Raw genomic sequence first — 17,857 nt, 5'->3', positions numbered from 1 at the left:
AGGCAACCAAATTGATTCTCATTAGAAACAGTAAGGAGTGCAAGAAAATCATTATACAAAGTTTGTAATAACCAATGTGCTGAAGAAGAAATGAACAAGTTCATAAAAGCAGAAACCAGAGTGTAATCAAACAACAAATCCATGTTTAATTACTACCAACACTTGTGTGCATTAACCAGACTGATTAAATAGAAGTTTTCTTAGAACTTTCCTAACTTTTTATTGCTTCTTTATAAAAAGAAGCTATTGATGCCATATTTGTAAAAATATAAGGAAGTAACTACTTATGTAATACAAGATCAAGATTCATATCGGTAAAAAGGTGCTAATGTGTTTCCTTTGCTAAAAATAAATATTAATTGTCAGTACAGAATGAGGCTTTCCAATTCAAGTGCAAAATTATTACCTGAATGGAATAACATTGTATGATTTTTTAAAGTCTACCTTCTGCTTACAGCAACTGCTTTTACAGATTTAAAAGTAGTGTATTTTTAGCTTGCTGAATAACATAGAACTCACATTTTAAAACAAAAGGCTGAGATGACTTTTACACCAGATGAGATCTGGCAGATTAATGAAAGGAAACTTAATTTACACCTAAGAGAGAGTGTTGGAAAGAAAATTTCAGGAAATATAGGGGAAAAATAATTTCAACAGATGTACAAAAAAGTACCAAAACATCTCATATTATATAAGTTTTCTTTTCTCTTCTTATTGGACTTATCTTTCTAAAGCACATTTGAACGGAAACAAACAAATTTCACTGTCTACCTCATAATCCAGGTCCAGGTAATCAAATTCTCCATTGGTTCTGAAGTGCTGCATGCGTCTGTCCAGGGTGAGATTGATGTTTCTCCCGTGGCGCTCTATGAGGATGGAGTGCCAGTGGTGATCATCTAAGAGGCTGCCTGTCATCACAGATGTGTGGCCATAAATAGAGCCAAGCTGGTTGCTGCCTAAAATGAGATTAGAAACAATAGCAATTCTCACCTCATACCAGTTAGGCAAACATTTTCCTCTTGCTCCGTCAATATTTCAACCGAATCATATCAGACACACAGTAAGCTGAAGGAAGTCAATCTGCTGTGAAGCTAAGATCTGCCCAGTCAAGGGTTGCTGCCACAAGTAAAAAATAGCTAGATCAAATACATCTAGTCAGTGAGTGTTATAAATAGTTATTTGTAACAGAAGTTATTTGGAGGCAAACCAGAGAAGTAATACCTACTTTCAGCTGTAACGTTTTTTTCAACTAGGAGTCTCGTGTGTTTACGTCCCCACCCTACAGAAATGAAAAACTGTCACCTTTCCTAGGATGGCCTTTTGGCCAGGTCCTGAGCTGACCTGGAATTATACTGATTTACAACTGTTGAGGAGGACATGGTGCTTGATAATAGACTTTGGTAACAAAACCCTGTTTTTGTCTGATAACAGCAAACACTTAAACGAGTTCTGCACTTCAGAGCCAGCCTCTTCTTGGTGACAACCAATGGTAGGACAAGGGGTAATGGGTTCAAACTGGGACACAAGAGGTTCCACTTAAATTTGAGAAGAAACTTCTTCTCAGTGAGGGTGACAGAGCACTGGAACAGGCTGCCCAGGGAGGTTGTGGAGTCTCCTACTCTGGAGACATTCAAACCCCCCTGGACACATTCCTGTGTAACCTCATCTGGGTGTTCCTGCTCCGGCAGAGGGATTGGACTAGATGATCTTTTGAGGTCCCTTCCAACCCCTAACATTCTGTGATTCTGTGATACACTCTGCCAGTATAGCTATACCAGTGAGTATATAGGAAAAGGCTCAATGCAGATTGAGCTAACAGCAGCAATAAGCATCGTCTTCTAACACAGTTAATTTTGTTCTTTCCTCCTGCAGTAACCTTCCCATTCTGGAAGTCAAACTACTAGCAAGAGTACAGTTTTGCAGTCATCTCCTGTATTTTCCAGTGGCTTTTGCCAGTGCAGCTATGTTGGTCAGAGATCACATCTCAGACAAATGTGAGTTTTTGCATAATAAAGTACTTAATAAATCAGGTCACTTATGATCCTGTAGTCTTCCACTGGGAGGGAAAAAGAAGGCGGGAACTAGTGTAACATACACGGGACTCCATAATGAGATTACCTAATAAACAGATATGTCTTCTTTCCTTTCCTAGCCCTACTACTCAGATTTCAGAAAAGCTGCTGAACCTCAACTTCATGTGGTCTGTAGCTTCAAAGAATACCTTTTTTGCTACAAGGTTTCTAAGGATGACCTTAAATTGTCTTGCACTGATGACAGGGTCCTTCTCTCACAGAAATCCACAGCTGAGGAAAATACAATTCTGACAAGGCTTTTTTGTTTGTTTGTTTGTTTGTGGCAAGTTTATAATAACAACCTATTGATTATATATTTTTTTCTGTGTGATATTATTTTTGTGGTATCTCACACATAGTAAAAAGGAAGGAATGGAACAGAAAAAAATAAATCCAAACCAACACCAAAATAAAATAAAACCAAACAAACACAACATGCCCCCTACCCAAATATGAAAAGGGAATGAATAACATTTTCATCAAATGATCTGATTATGTGGCCTATTATATCACTAGAGGAAAAAAGCATGTAATATTTGGCTTAAAATTTCTTGGGGGGAATTAAATAGCACACAAAACTAAACAATCAAAGCATACCTAAATTCAAATTTAGAACAAGTTTGGCTTTCTTCAGTTCCAAGGTGATATAGTCTCCTTGCTGTCCTTCTCCATGGAAGAGTACACCTTCACTTTCAGACGTTTTAAATTTCAGAGAGATGACATCTTTCAGTGTTTTCATTTTCTTGTTCCTGAATCTGTATGGTAACACTACGTGGCCATCAAAATTGATAACATCGGCCCCTAAAGGAAAGAAACAAATAACATTGTTGATAAGTGATTATATATTCCTGTGACCACTGGAAAAACAGACATGCCATATGTAGATTGTACTTGAACAGAATAAAAAATGTGCAAGTGTTATATGCACTGTAAATACACTTTATCTTGGTCATGATTTAATACTATAAAAAGTAGGAACCAGGCAGAACATAAATTTAATCCATAGGATATAAAAAAAGCAGATTTGGGGGACAAATACTACAACTGTACTCAACATCTTTTGGTTTCTCTAAAATATAGTTGCTGCCATGCACACTTTTGTAATTATAGTTGAAAATGGAAGACTTCTGAGTGATCATTGATAATTAATTTGATACCTCTTTAAAATCCAGTATAGGTATTTCTGAGGACTGTAAACAGCAAAACATGAGCCCCAAAAAAATTGCCTAGCAATTTCATAAGATTCCTCAAACTGTATGTAAACCACAGGCATAAGCCTTCCCTAGCTTTATATTAAAATCCTGGGTAAGTTGTGACCTCAACTAGTTTCAAGAAGGAAAAAAAAAGTTCTGTGATTCGGGCTAATTTTTGTTTCCAGGTTTGGTTTTATTCAAAATCTGGGAAGAAAACTGAAGGATGCAATCATAAGAATCTAAAGTCAATCCAATATTCACACAAACGTCACATAATGACGCTACAAATTTTCACGTTGTCTTATTTTTATGACTTAATCTGTAAAGAATAGGCAACAATTTTCCGCAATTTTCTGGAGGCTAGATCCACAGTAAAAATTGCCACAGAACATAATTCCATTCAACAGACATACTTCAGAGCTCAGTAAAAATTGTAAATAGATAATACGAATATATAAACATTTATACACATTTGTCTAAGAAATCCCCTTTGTATGAAGATCTATGATCATTCACAAGTGCCTTAGCTACTCTCTGAGCATTTCATCCTCACTATTCACAACTGACAATTTAAATAGTAACTAAGCAAAACTCTTAAAAAGGAATTAATGGAAAACTGTTCATATTTGGAAAAAAAAAGTATTTCCCACCTACGTTCTTCAAAAACATTCACAATTCCTATTGGCATATCATATTCGTACCAGCCATTTAACGCTTTGAATGAAATGAAGGATGGTATTTTACCATTCTTCAACAATAGCTAATTTTTGCCTACTGTGGGCTTCTCTTCAGTGACTGCTCACAACTTTTAAAGATTACTAACTTGCTTTTGCTATTATGGTGGGAAGTAATTTAAACATCAAAATACAGAAGCAAAACCACTCTTGTGTAATTAACACAGAAGAATCTTTTAAAACTCCATTAAAACACTCAATTAAAACACTATGCCTAAATAACAAAATAAATTTCAATTTTAATTTATATGGCCTACATTAGCTGATTATGCAAAACCCTGTTGCTTTTGTTCTTACAACATATGTCAAACACATGTTTAAAAATGTTAACTTTCAACTAAGCTATGAAATAATATTTTACACCCTGATTCAGAGAAGAGCCTCAACAAACATGTACATCCATCCTTCTCTTGAGAATTTAGGAACCACCAAAGCGGTCTACAGAGTCAAGTTCTGCTACTTCTGTGTCCTCAATTGCTATCAAAGGACTGGTTACGTACAGCATCTGTCTGTCTAGGTTGCTTTTTCACATTCTATGATTTCCATAAATGGCTTTCACAATGACATAAGAGCTAATTGAGTGTTAAAGAAGAGCATTCAATCAAGCTTTATGAAGTTTAGAATTTATTTTCTAGAAAAAAAGTCTGTAAAACCATATCCAATATTTCAGAAATCATTTCCATTTCATTGTTCAGTCAAAAAAATCCACAACCCATCTTGTGTTCATTAAATAAAACACACCCAATTGAGACTGAGATTGAAGTCATGTTGATTAAATGCCTATTCATATATCCTTACATCATTGAGCACAGCACGTTTTCAAATATGAAGACCAACACATCATGCTTCCATCATTCAGGATTTTCCCAACAAATAACTAAGATAATAAATAGTTCTCTACTACTTCCGGGTCATCTGCTCTGCTGACACAATGATCCTCTGCATGCTGATGAGGTATGTGATCTGTTTCTGGTTGATATAACCATTTGTCCTTTGTACATTTTTAATAAATATATATGTATAATGAGAACATGATCATTATCCTCAGTTAACACAAAATGTTGACTCTCTAGGGATTATTACAAATTGTAGAAGTTAAGGACTTTGCTACCTTGCAGAAACTATGTTCACAGTTCCCCAGACTGATATGGGGGAAGCATGGCAGTGGACAGTTGACCTATAGGTCCACCTAATTTATACTAAAGACAAAATTATGGATGTCAGTGCAGCGTGGATTACCAGAAATTGTGATTTTTACCTTCACAATGCTCCTGCTTTTTAAGCTTAAGAGTTTTAAAGATTAGAAGTGTTTTCTGCGAACCACGTATTTCAGAGTTTACCTGAGATCAAAATGTAAAACATGCTATCTTGTACTCATTCATACTCATGCATTAGCTCAGATACAAAGACCGCCAGTATTAATGGAAGAAGCCTTAAGCATGTCAGAAAAAGCTGTGTTAAACCTGGAAGGTAAATCTAATCACTCTGCTCACCTTTGCAAGTTAGATCAGAAAAAAGTCATAGAAATAAATTTTCTTTCTCTATTCACAACAGCCAAAGATTCCACAAAATTCTTCCTGTGGGAGTCAAAGAGATCTAGAAGACAGAGGATGCAGATTCTATAATGCGAGTTTCCTCATGTCTCTGTAAGATGCTGTACTTCTCCTTTCTAAAACATTAATGAGCATATGCAATAGCATTCCTGTTTCACAGTAGTTTTTTAACATATTTGAATAGGTAGCATCTGACTGTCATCAAACAGATGGGTAATAGTCACTGAAAGATTTGAAGGCTCTTTCCAATGGCCAAGATTTATGTATTTTTTTAAATGCATAGACTTTTTCATGGACCACATTGACCCATTACTGTGTTCATGGAAAGGAGGCCAAAGGGAAGAATTTTACATTTCTGAATTTTCAGTTCCAAACACTTCTTCAAGTTATATAGAATCATATGCTGAGTCTTCCATAGCATTCTCTCACCCCTAATTACCAGGCTATAAATAATCCATGCCATCAATACCTTCCATTCTTGCCATTAGTTGCATCACATAACTGGAAGCACCAGTTCTAGACTCTTTTTGCCATTAGAAAGAAGAGGGCCAAGTAGGCAGAAGTTATTTACACAATAATCGTGTAGTCTCTGTTCATCTGTGTCTCTGATTAGACAACAAACTAAGATACTCAGACCCAAGGGTGTTAGATATTTGTTAGCAGTCAAACTCTGCAATGAAACAGATTACAACCATGTAACTTGAACCTATTCTCAAATCTTCTTAAACTTGCAAAGACTTCTGATGAAATTATAAACTTTGACCCCCATATTGCTTATGCAAACTAAATAGTGAGGAGACTTTATTCAGTGTATAAAACACAAGGACTACAAATTGACTGCAATCTTCCATCTTTATGAGTATATAATCTGTAAATCATGTATATAAGAATGCAACAATATATATCAAATATCACTTTTCTTTCTAAAACACACCTTACAATACACATTCCAATAATAAATACTTATTAAGCTCTAAGCAAAACTGAAACTCTCAGCCTGCTCTGTTTTTTTCTGAATGAAAAACGTCCAGGAACGTGAATCAGTTCAAAATTAAAAATCAGAATGGCATGTTATACTTGCTGTGCAAGAAATCCATTATAAAGTCACTAATATGCAAGGAGGACACATTTTCTCAGGCAGAGATACAGATGTTGCTCTCAGAAATGAGGCTACTCTGGCTCATATTCTGAGCCTGTATTCAGAAGCAATACTATGTGATTTCAGAGATGGAGATTGTAATCATGATTGAAGTAAATACATTACTTCTGGAGTTTGTTTTGAAGAACAAAGGAACTGGTTAGAAAAATATTGTAACACAGATTATATCACTCTATTTTTGCTTGCCTTACAAGCAGTCAAGAGATACAAGAAATGTCTTCATGAGATTTTTGTGTGTACCTTTACAAAATAACTTTTAGAGAAGCATGAAATCTGTTTATAGAAAAAAATTACTACGTGAAAGTCACTCTGTTATCACAAAAATCATACTTCTACATAATGCAAATTTGCTATACAGATTATACTCTTTTGAATCTACTTACAACTGACTGGAACAAATGCTACAAATAAAAGAAAACTGATGGACATTACAGCTTAAGCAACCTTCATAAAAAATATACATCATTAAAATATTATTCCATATACAACGTCAGATATTATCTTCCATTAACATTTGTTAAATTTACTTTCTGATGGTGATAGGAAGACCTATATAGGGTATATAATATTTTCCCCAATGCCAGCTGATACCACTTTGTAACATCTGCAAAAGTGACCTTAACAGTCAGGCATCTGATCCACAGCTGATTAGGACAATGACTTGACTTCTGTGGGTCTGTGGATTCATGACATGTAGCCCATGAAAAGGCAAATATCCTTTTTGTACCTATGCCGCTGTTGCAGTTATGCATATGTGTTCATCATTATTTGTTGAGGCAAATTCATATGACACACTTTAACAAAAATGAGTAAAAGTAGCGTATTAATCCAAAATCTAGCCTTGAATTGCCATGTTTTGAAAATAATTCCATCTAAAAAAAAAGAAAAAAGAAAAAAACAGCAGTAAACTTTGATTTAATTAAAGCTTTTTTATGCATAGGTGTGCTGGCAGCCTGCACATGGGTCTGCATGATAATTCAGTCACCTAAAGATTACATAGCAATTATGTTTAAGAGTTATCACATGTAGAAGTGTGGTAATTACTTGTGTTCCTTCTATGATGACATTCAGTTGTTTAATATTGTGACAATTACCATGATTTGGAATGGTACTTAGACAGTAAACCATATAATTCATGTAATTGCTGTGTAAATATATATTTTTTCTCATCCTTAGCCACTGAACTACCAGCATTAGTAAGAGAGAGACCTAAGCCATCACATACAGTATGTTCACCTGCATTCAGTGAATTCAGTGAAGTCTGACTGTTCTCAGAGGCCACTGCTGAAATGGGGGAAATTTTTTGTTTTAAAAGATTAAGTTCAAAAATAGTGAGAAAGAGTGGAAAAGGGAGAAAAAATAAGAAAATGCAGAAAGACGGGGGAAAAAGAAACCGAAAACATGTTTTTTTAAAAAACACATTTAAATAGGAAGTACAGCTCCCACTACTTTTATTTCTCCCCTATTGGATTTCATATTAGATGGACGGACTGGATAACACTATTGACATCTTAAAAATACAACACTGCTTTCAGTTGTTTGTGAAGTTGTGTCAGGTCTTATCCCAATATATGTCTGAGATGCCACACTAAATCCATTTCATTAGCAAATGGCATCACCACATTCAATTTTCCTCTAAAGAATAATAGTCAGAAAGCCTTAAAAATACCAACAGGAAATTGGGTGACAAATATGACCCCACTCCCAAATCTCGAAGACAAACAAGTCACGAGTCAGAGGTCTTCCTATCCCTGCTTTTGTCCTGTACTTTTGGCCACATGCAGGATTTGACAAAATGTGGTCAGGGAATCAAATCTGTATAAATACATTTTATTTGGTGCTACAAAATAATTTATTAATTAATTAGAAAGAAACAAATCAGACTCAAGCTCCAGAACTTCTGTATTTCTTCCCTTTCTGTTGAGAGAAATATAACTATTCTCAATGTCAGCATCTGAAGTTTGAAGTGCTCATTCACAAACACTCAGCACTGAGACTCCAGCACAGCTACTTAGTTACTTTGATCAAGGAACTACATGGAATTACTAAGAAATCCCTGTTTATCAGACATGGTAAACCAACAGAACAAGCAGAACAGCTAAGTACTTCCCAGAAATCAACATTATTAATTACAAATTTAATATGTACACATATTTTTAAATTGCTACTGATCTCTGAATGATTGATACTACAAAGCCTGTACAGAATATTTCACTAGGATTAAAAATACAAAAGTTCTGTACCACTGATCCACAGTGACCTTAGGTAAAATCTTCTCACTCCATTATTTCTACTCCCTTATCTCTACTTCATCTGCTTGAATCATTTGTTTAGATTAAGAGATTTTTAGGGAAAAGATCTTCACTTGCTATGTTCTTTTCTTACCCAGTCATGTGAGCATTATGCCTGATGTACTAATACTATAGTAATAAATAGCATTAACCATGCACTGAGCATCTATCCTCTGAAAACATCACAAATGCATCAAAGCATCTCTGGCTGGGCCAAAGTATTCCACATGTGTAGTTTCATTTGTTGAAGCTATTAGTCACGGGTATTAAAATATCATTATGACAAATATAAGAACAAAACTAGTGTATTATTTACATATTTTACCAGCAAAAATTAGGTTTTCTTCTAACAAAGCAAGGGATAAGCCTCAAAATAATGTCAAAAACAAACTCTCACTTTGTTATTACTCACAAAAAATAACATACACAGAAATTACTCCAGAAGACCATAATCTACTTTTTCATTAATTCCAAAGACTGCCAATACGACAGCATGTCAAATTTGCCACTGGAGTCTTTGCAGCTTGAATCTCAGTTGCACTAAGTTAGCTGAGCTCTTGCTCGAGATGCATTACTACATCTAATTGCACCAGAAACTGAGGAAGACACTTCCCAGCACAGCAGCCAAAAGATTGTTTCCTCTTTTATGTTTTCTTACAATGAGGCAGAGAGCCAAAGGTACTGTGTTTAAACATTGATTTCAGGCACTACAGTCCAGCTGTAAGGACATGGGCAACTCAGTGGCTTGAAAGCTACTGCAGAACAAATGACACTGCCTTTACTCTCTTTCAAAAGGCAACGCATCTGCCACAAAGGTGAAAAAAAAACCCAAACCAACCAACCAAAACAACAAAAACCCTCAAACCAACACAAAAAACCTAATACAGATACAGCTGTATCTTGCATATACAATAATGTATAATTCTCCATATTCTGGAAGCATGAAGTGAAAGAATATAAATTTTAAGTTTCTGTTGCCTGCTTAGCTTCCACTGCACTGAATCTGAATCCTGTCATTATGTGTCAATGAATCCAACTCCCAGTGATGTCTATGCTTGAGAAAGAAAAAATAAATTTGCTATGAGGTTTGGAATTATTTTCTTGCTTTTCTATACATTAAAGTGTATATGGCAATGCAGTATCAAAGTAGCAAAGAATGTCAAGGTATATTTTTCACTTAAGTCTTGGATAAAAGGCACAAACTTTATTCTTATATTTTATATACCTGCCAGAAACTCCAAAGACAAATCTGTGAGGAAGTGTTCCCTTAGGTGGTGAGAATGCGTTACCAAACTCTGAGTGCAATATCCACTGAAGATATGCCAACAGCACTCAGTACTTTTGAAGTTTTCTCTAAATTTCGAAGCACAGGCGTTTGTTCCTGTTATTATTATCACCACTGTTCTTATTACAATGCCAGTATACTACTACTATTCTTGCTAGTTCTTGTGCAAACATCTGTAAATATGTGGTTCCTTGTCTGGGATAACTTACTGTGTAATAAGAAATGAAACTCAAGAAGTGAAATGAATAAGCAGTAGAAGAAAAATAAAAAGGAAAACAATATAAAAAAATGTAATCTAATGATGACCATGGCTAAAAGTGTTCTGTCTACCGCCCTCCTTTTTTTTCTTTTATATTTTTTTTTTTCAGTAGAACAATTGGGTACTTTTTCTAAACTACATTGCTAAGCAAGCTAATTGATGCTTAAGACAGTAATTTTTTGATGAGTGTTGTGCTGGTTTGACTGAAAATGGGTTAATTTTCTACATGCAGTTAGTAAACTTTATTTTTCATAGCTCACACAGTTATTATTTGGACTTAGTTTGAGAACAAGCAGATAACATCCCAGTACAGAGCTAATGTTTTTAATTGTTCTGGTCTGAGAGCCAAGGACACTCTGAGCTCTGCCCACAGGTGTGAGGCATTAAGGAAGGGGGGCATGGATGGGGCAGAGCTTGACTGACATCCAGACTGATCAGTAAGAGTATTCAATCCCATTAACATCATGCTTCATATTTAGGGAGAGCTGGGAGTTGGGACCTTCTGGGTTGCTCTTCTATCTCTCTCCTGGTCTTGTTTGCTCTGGGGTGCAGCTGGGGGTGTTTGATTCGGGTTTAGTTCGGCTTTTTGCCATTTTGCAGAGGCCTCTGAGCCTTTCTGCCCTTTTCCTCTTTTTTTTCCTGTCTTTGTGATCAGCTGTTCAGGACCAGGTACTGGGACTCTTTATCTCAATCCAAATTTCTCCCTTCCTTTTTGATTCTCTCCCCTGTTGGAACGGGGGGTTGGAGGCATGGGGAAGTGGGTGAGTAGGCGGCTATCGTGATTGTATTGCTGCCTCAGGTTAAACCACGACAAGTGCACACATCAGTGCAGTGCTCTACAGAGTTACACCTTTTTTTTCTGGTTTGTGTCATGTAAGATAAAAGTAGGTTCTCAGGGAAAACCTGGAGGTCTGGCAAGGCATTAGTTAAAGCATACACAGAAGAAAACACTAAAACATTTGAAAGAAATAAAGACTTTTGAACTCCAAATATGCCACTATGTTTATACTATAAATTGGATAAATGAGGCAATGAACACGTCTATAGTGTACTTGGCAATTCAGCTTTAAGCTTACACATCCAAATCAGGGTTTACAAATTCGACCATACTGAATTACATGCTCTTATAGTGGACTGCTAACAATACTGGAGAGCACTAAGGTAAGACTGCAATTCAAGATAATGTTTGGCTCAGATAAAAACTATTCCTTCCATAATCTACTCTGTTTTGTGACTCCAGAAAGTCAATTATAATGCATGGTCCATTTGCAGGGTGTTTCTCTGCCAAATTCCAATTATTCAATTGCTTAAACAATGAGGTTTTTTCTAACCAGAAAATCTCCAAGCTTACCTGTATATTGTAGTGATATTTTCTAAACAAGGCTTTTTATCATATTTTTGTCCTGAGAATGTAATTGATCTTACTGTTGATGCACAGTTCTCTATAAAACAATCTTATTCAAATAGTTAAAATTCAAATTAGGAAAAAAAAAATGAAGGTTCTTCTGAAGACCTGGTATTTTAACTATCTTTGAACTACAAGGTGCAAATTAAACTGTGCAGTCTTCATAATCTCAAAGTTATACTGTCATAATCATCTCCATTCAACACTGATAAAGTGAGAGGAGGTAGGTCATAAAATCATTTCCTTTTACCAAAACCTCCTCCAGTGTTTCTGGCTGTAACAATTATGTTTTAGTTAATAATTTTCCAGGCCAGAGTGCAATAGTATTTACCAAATGGACAAAACAGAATCAGTTTAATACATGAGCTTTTATACTTTAAAGTTTTCATATGTATAGAATTGCAAGGGTCGTGATTGTAGAAGTTAAAATTCAGGCATCTTGCAACTATGCACTAGAATCAGTAAAATGTTCTCTATGATTTATTAGTCTCTAGCTCTGGTATTTCCAAATACATTTGGTAAAAAATATATGTAAAATTGAAATAATTTGAAGAAACCCAGCTTTTTATATTTTACTATGCCGATTTACAAATCAGAAGCATTCCTTGCAATCATAAACACATTTAGTTCTAGCCATCATTATGAAACCTGTCATTTGATATTGGATGTCAATGGAAATATTAAAATGTATAATTAAACTCTGAAACCAGGTACAGCAAATAACTTAATTTACTTGAAAACAGCTAGCCTCTACTAATGTTTTCACTGTTTATTAAGAAACTAAATCACAAGAGCTCCAGGTCAATAAAAAAAGATAATTCTGACTCACAGAGTAAATGGACGAAACAAGTCTCAGTCCTTACTAAACTGCTGAGCTTGCTCATTACTTACTAAAAAAACCTACAGTGAAGAAAGAAGCTGTACCACTTTATACAACATTTACACTCAATTTACTCAGTGAATAAATGAGCTACAAAATGGACATGACAGTCTATCAAAACATTAAGGGAACAGATGACTAGCTGTAGCTCTCATTTTAGTGTTTACAGTTGCATGAAAACAGGAAGACACACAGTTGACCTACAAAACACTGATTTAGAATTTCTCTTTCTAATTTTGTTTTGAGCTGATGCCACCCAATTCAATAATCTGGTGGTATATAATCTTTCCACACATCTTTTAATGTCTGGATGCTTTAAGAATACTCATTACTCAAGACGAAATTCTTCTTTCTGGCTCACGTTCCATATCCTTTATGCACATAATTGCTCTCAAACACATACTCTCTACTTCTTCCAACTATGAAGCTCAAATTTAAATTGAACTTTCAAAGGGAGCTGCATACACACTGATTAAGGAATATGCAGCAGGGACAGTTTCAATCTGCTGCACTCAAATCTCATACAGCAAAAATCTCACTATTGTCATTCGAACTTCGGCAGTTAACCCTAAAGAGCAAAGAGTGCAAGACTTGAGTCTCAGTTTTGATCAGAGGACACTCATGTTGATTCTAGTGAGAACCCTCACTACTGTCTGAGGCACACAAACGTGTGCTATTAAAGGCCACCTCTGATGGATGTATAGCCTTCCCTTCTTTCTTCCTGCTTTCAGTCTGATGCTGCTACTAATTCCATCTTGCTGCACCAATTTATTTTAGGAAAAGAGACACTAAGATGGAGCATATGGCATATTTTCAGCTACTGCATTTCAATTAAAAATGATTAGCTAATGCAGGCAAATGCTGTAGCATAAATGATAATGAAACAACTTTGGCTGTTTATAAGACAGTTCAATTTCATTGTCACACTTCCAAATTACTCAAATACCCCATGTTTAGCATAGCATCAGAAAAGCAGATCACTGGAACTTGGGCAAATAATTCAAGATTAGTAATTCAGTTAATCATTTTTTCCTCTCCTTTCCTAACATCCAACATACCTAAGGCCACACATATCTCTAATGTATTATTTACTCAGTGTAATCTTGCACATTTTCATGTAAGAAAAGGTATCGGTTTGCAACTTGAGAGTCATAAAATTTGAACCTCAAACTCTATCATGCATTGATCAAGTGGTAAACTTAATGGTGGCTGAATCCAGTATTTTCCTATTCCCTTCTATGTATTTCAGTGTAAATAACTAAAAATCCACCCATATTCAAGGTTATGAGTCAGGCCTTTATCTTCAGATGATCTAAGTTGATCTACTGTGCTGGTTCAGTGAAAGTCTAATAATTTACCTTAACATACAGATGAGTATGCTATTGTAATGGGGCATACAGTTGCCAATATAAAGTGAACAAGTGCTTTATTTTAATAACAATAAGCAAAAAATTAAGGATCTTGTACTGCATTGGCATCACTTGCAACTTTGTTTACACTCCATAGAAAGAAAATCTCCAAGTGATCCAATATACAGCAAAATGAAATTTTCAACTTGTGTCATACCATGCATATAAAATGAGAGAATTCCCTGAGAGGGTAAAAAAAACCCTTTTATTTCAGAAATGCTCTCCATTATAGGTAGTATAGCAGGCAAGAGCATGTAACCACAAAATCATTAAGGCTGGAAGTGATCTTTAGAAATCACCTGGTCCAACCCACCTGCTCAGAGCCTATTTGCACATTTTATTCTGCCAGAAGCACTAAGTTTCAGTTAACTGGGCTTTCACCTTTTTACAAGACCTGAAACAGGAAATAGGACATGTGCTTTTACCAGCAAGTGATTTTCCTTCTTTGTGTTTATCAGGCTGCACTTTCCAAGGTCACTGACATTGTGCTCCCCTCCACGCCACCAGACATGACTTTAACTTCTAGCAGGCTTTACAGTTCAATGGTGTTTTGAGGGTATTGCAGAGTTTAGACCCTCAAATTCCCCACTTGCCAGAACAGCTCTGAAAAGTTTCTTCAGCATGAGTTTGCTTATGGTGTCTCAGCTGTGCGACTGGCTGTTCCTCCCCTATGAATTGTAGCATGCATGTCAGGCTTCTCTGCACATTCAGGCCATCAACTCTGTCTCCTCACCTCTGGATTATTATTCATCACTAAAAGCTGAAAAAAAAGGCAGAAGGATGAGTTTCTTCTCAGGAAGAGTGTAAGGAACTCCCTCACATCCAGTTAACATAGATTAACATGCAGCAGGTGCAATATTTACAGTCATAGATATTGAAATACTTTACTGTTGTGATTTTAATTCTCCATCCACTACTACTGTTTTGATTTTTCTTGCCTAATGGGTTAATTTCATTTAACTTTTCAAGCTCGAAAGTAAGTACAGACACTAGAATCTTAAACAATTGCTTTGTTTCCTCAAACATTTTTGGAGTGACTCTCTCTAAAGTTACAGGCTCCTGACAGAGTCTGTAAGGTGCATAAGACAGTGATATATGATCTTAAGACCAACCAGGAAGGCAGCTTTACTTATAGAGAGTTATTTTAGAAGCCAGAAGCCTTTCTTGCATTCCAGGATCTTTAAATTATGTAGCATCCTAGTATGCCTTCTATATCAAAGCAGCACATATACAGCTCTGAGCCGCCAGGGCAGAAACTCCTCCAGATTAAAAAGAACCTATAGAAGTTGGCAGGGGTTGGGTTCAGCTCCCTCAGCCTTGAGAAGGAACTGGGGAGGCAGCTCATGGGGTGGGAACAGGAGAGACACCAGTAGCAGCCCAGGACTGGACACCCTTCCCCAGGCAAGTGTCCCTGATCAATGGGTGGCAGTGGCAAAACAGCCTCGCTTGGGAAGGAGTAACCCAACAGGGATGTCCAAAATCCTCAGATGAGGGTTTTCTGGAGCAGGAAACTTGAGGACAAGGGAGAGGACATTCTCAAACCCCACGAAGTCCTTGCTTCTCCTTTATCAGATGAACGCAGGCTGAAGCATTGTGGGGTGGGCTGCACAATGCCAATTTCTCAAGGCTTCAGAGTCACCATGAGACTCAGTTAACACTAAATGTCAGTGTGGACGTACAGTCAGGCCCTGTGTCACTGCTGAATACTGTGTAAGTAAACTTGATGAGATTCAGCAGAGTTCAAGACAGAAAATGTTCACACTGACACATCAAACTACTTGCTTAAAGGCTGTGGAAATACAACCTCTCGCCCAACAGAGGAATCAGATTAAGTGTGGGAAGGAAATGGCAGTTTTGGTTAATTAGTTTGAAAGCCTGTAAGGGTCAAAAATATCGTAAAAATATATCTCCGAGAAAAAAAAACAAAAGGTCTCCAAAATACTTTAAAAAAACCCCAGGAGGCTGCATAACAACATACATGCAGCTTTTATTTTAGATGGATGCATTTTTCTTGGGAGCATTTATCTGCTATTAAAGGCAGCCAAACAATGTTTGCAAATTATTTGAAACAATACTTTCAATCTTCAAATTATAGAAGATTTTTTCAGATGATGGAAATACTGAAATATGTCTGTCAACAGTTATTTCCAAGAACCTGCTAACGAGTATATTTGCTTCTTAAAAAAAATTCAATGAGCTCTGTATGTTAGTGATTCTCACTATAGCAGATATTCGTGTTCACATAATGGAGGAAATGTCATAGTTGGTACTTAGGGCATGTTTAATAAGCAAAGAGAGATTAACAGTCAAGATTGTTCCAGGTGGGTAAGAAACACACCTAAGTACGTATCGAAAACTCAGTCCAAGTTCATAAGATGCTGCTACTCAATCATGAAGCATCAAATACTACAAAGGAATAAAAAAGGCTCTTTTAAAAAGCTCTGACACAGAAAATGAAATTCTATTGCAAACTATTGCCATGTTCCCTTCTTTAAAACTGTTCTTCCTTTGTGCTGAAACATGGTGCTCAGAGAAATTTTTCTTACAGAATCAGGTGTGATGTGAAGATTTTTTTTAACCCATCATCCAGGCAACATTGTTTAGAACAAATCAAATAAGTAAACGATATAGCAGACAAGTCTCTCTTCGTTTACTACACTGAACTACAACCTGATCTAATTTGCAATATGACAGGCACATATAGCATATGCAACAGTACTGGAATTGGTTTGTTAATGCAAATTATTTCCTTTTGGGTTTAACAAATTATTTTTACATGTGTATATACAGTATGGGAGAAAAGATTTTATCTAAATGGGCAAATTTGTAACAGCGTTATTTCTGCCAACTACCTCCTAGCAGTGAGACTAGATCCAATCTAATGTAATGTCCCGCTTTCAGCTGGGAAAGAGTTAATTTTCTTCCTAGTCACTGGCATAGTGCTGTGTTTTGGATTTAGATTGAGAATAATGTCAATAATACCCTGATTTTTCAGTTGTTGCTAAGTAGTCAAGGACTTTTCAGCTTCTTATGCCCTGCCAGCTGGGAGGAGACACAGGCAGGACAACTGACCCCAACTGACTGAACGGATATTCAACAATGTATGACATCGTTTTGGGGGAAGTTGGCTGGGGGAACTGCTGCTTGGGGATGGGCTGGCATTCATCACCAGGTGATGAGAAATTGCTTTGTGCATCACTCATTTTGTATATTATTTTATCATTATTATTGCTTTCTCTTCCTTTGCTGTCCTACTAAACTGCCTTGAACTCAACCCAGGGGTTTTACCTTTTTTTCCCATTCTTCCTCCCATCCCACTGCGGGGAGGGAGAGGTGTGAGTGGCCGTGTGGTGCTTAGCTGCCAGCTGGGGTTAAACCACAACAGGTAACAAGAAATGGACACATATGTTTTTGCGAGCTCTTTCTGTCTGTGTGGCAACATCTTGAAATGAAATATCAATAAATTCCATTCAGAGAGTATTGTCAGGATATTTTAAAATTTAAGTCGTCAGTAGATGAAAACCATATAGAGGGCACAAACCTGACAGTTCATGTTTAGTTTGTACATGCAATAGCTCTTTGTATAGTCAGCACCACTGTTCCTCTCGTCCATCCAT

The 17,857-nt window shown here is 36.3% G+C and overlaps 1 protein-coding gene across 5 annotated transcripts in view; it reads right to left on the bottom strand.

The window, feature by feature from the left end:
* The window catches only part of CNTNAP2 (contactin associated protein 2), a 1,147,495-nt gene that overhangs the window by 618,391 nt on the left and 511,247 nt on the right, over positions 1 to 17,857 (bottom strand). For all 5 annotated transcript variants that reach the window (XM_065052118.1, XM_065052119.1, XM_065052115.1 and 2 more), the window contains exons 5-6: positions 2,670 to 2,873; positions 772 to 956 (exon numbers count right to left, since the gene is read on the bottom strand). In XM_065052118.1, the coding sequence (XP_064908190.1) occupies positions 772 to 956; positions 2,670 to 2,873 (389 nt within the window). The remainder of the gene's footprint in view (positions 1 to 771; positions 957 to 2,669; positions 2,874 to 17,857) is intronic.

Source organism: Columba livia, chromosome 2, assembly GCF_036013475.1.
Source record: "Columba livia isolate bColLiv1 breed racing homer chromosome 2, bColLiv1.pat.W.v2, whole genome shotgun sequence".
Classification (NCBI taxonomy): Eukaryota; Metazoa; Chordata; class Aves; order Columbiformes; family Columbidae; genus Columba; species Columba livia.
This window is presented reverse-complemented; position numbering and strand designations above follow the sequence as displayed.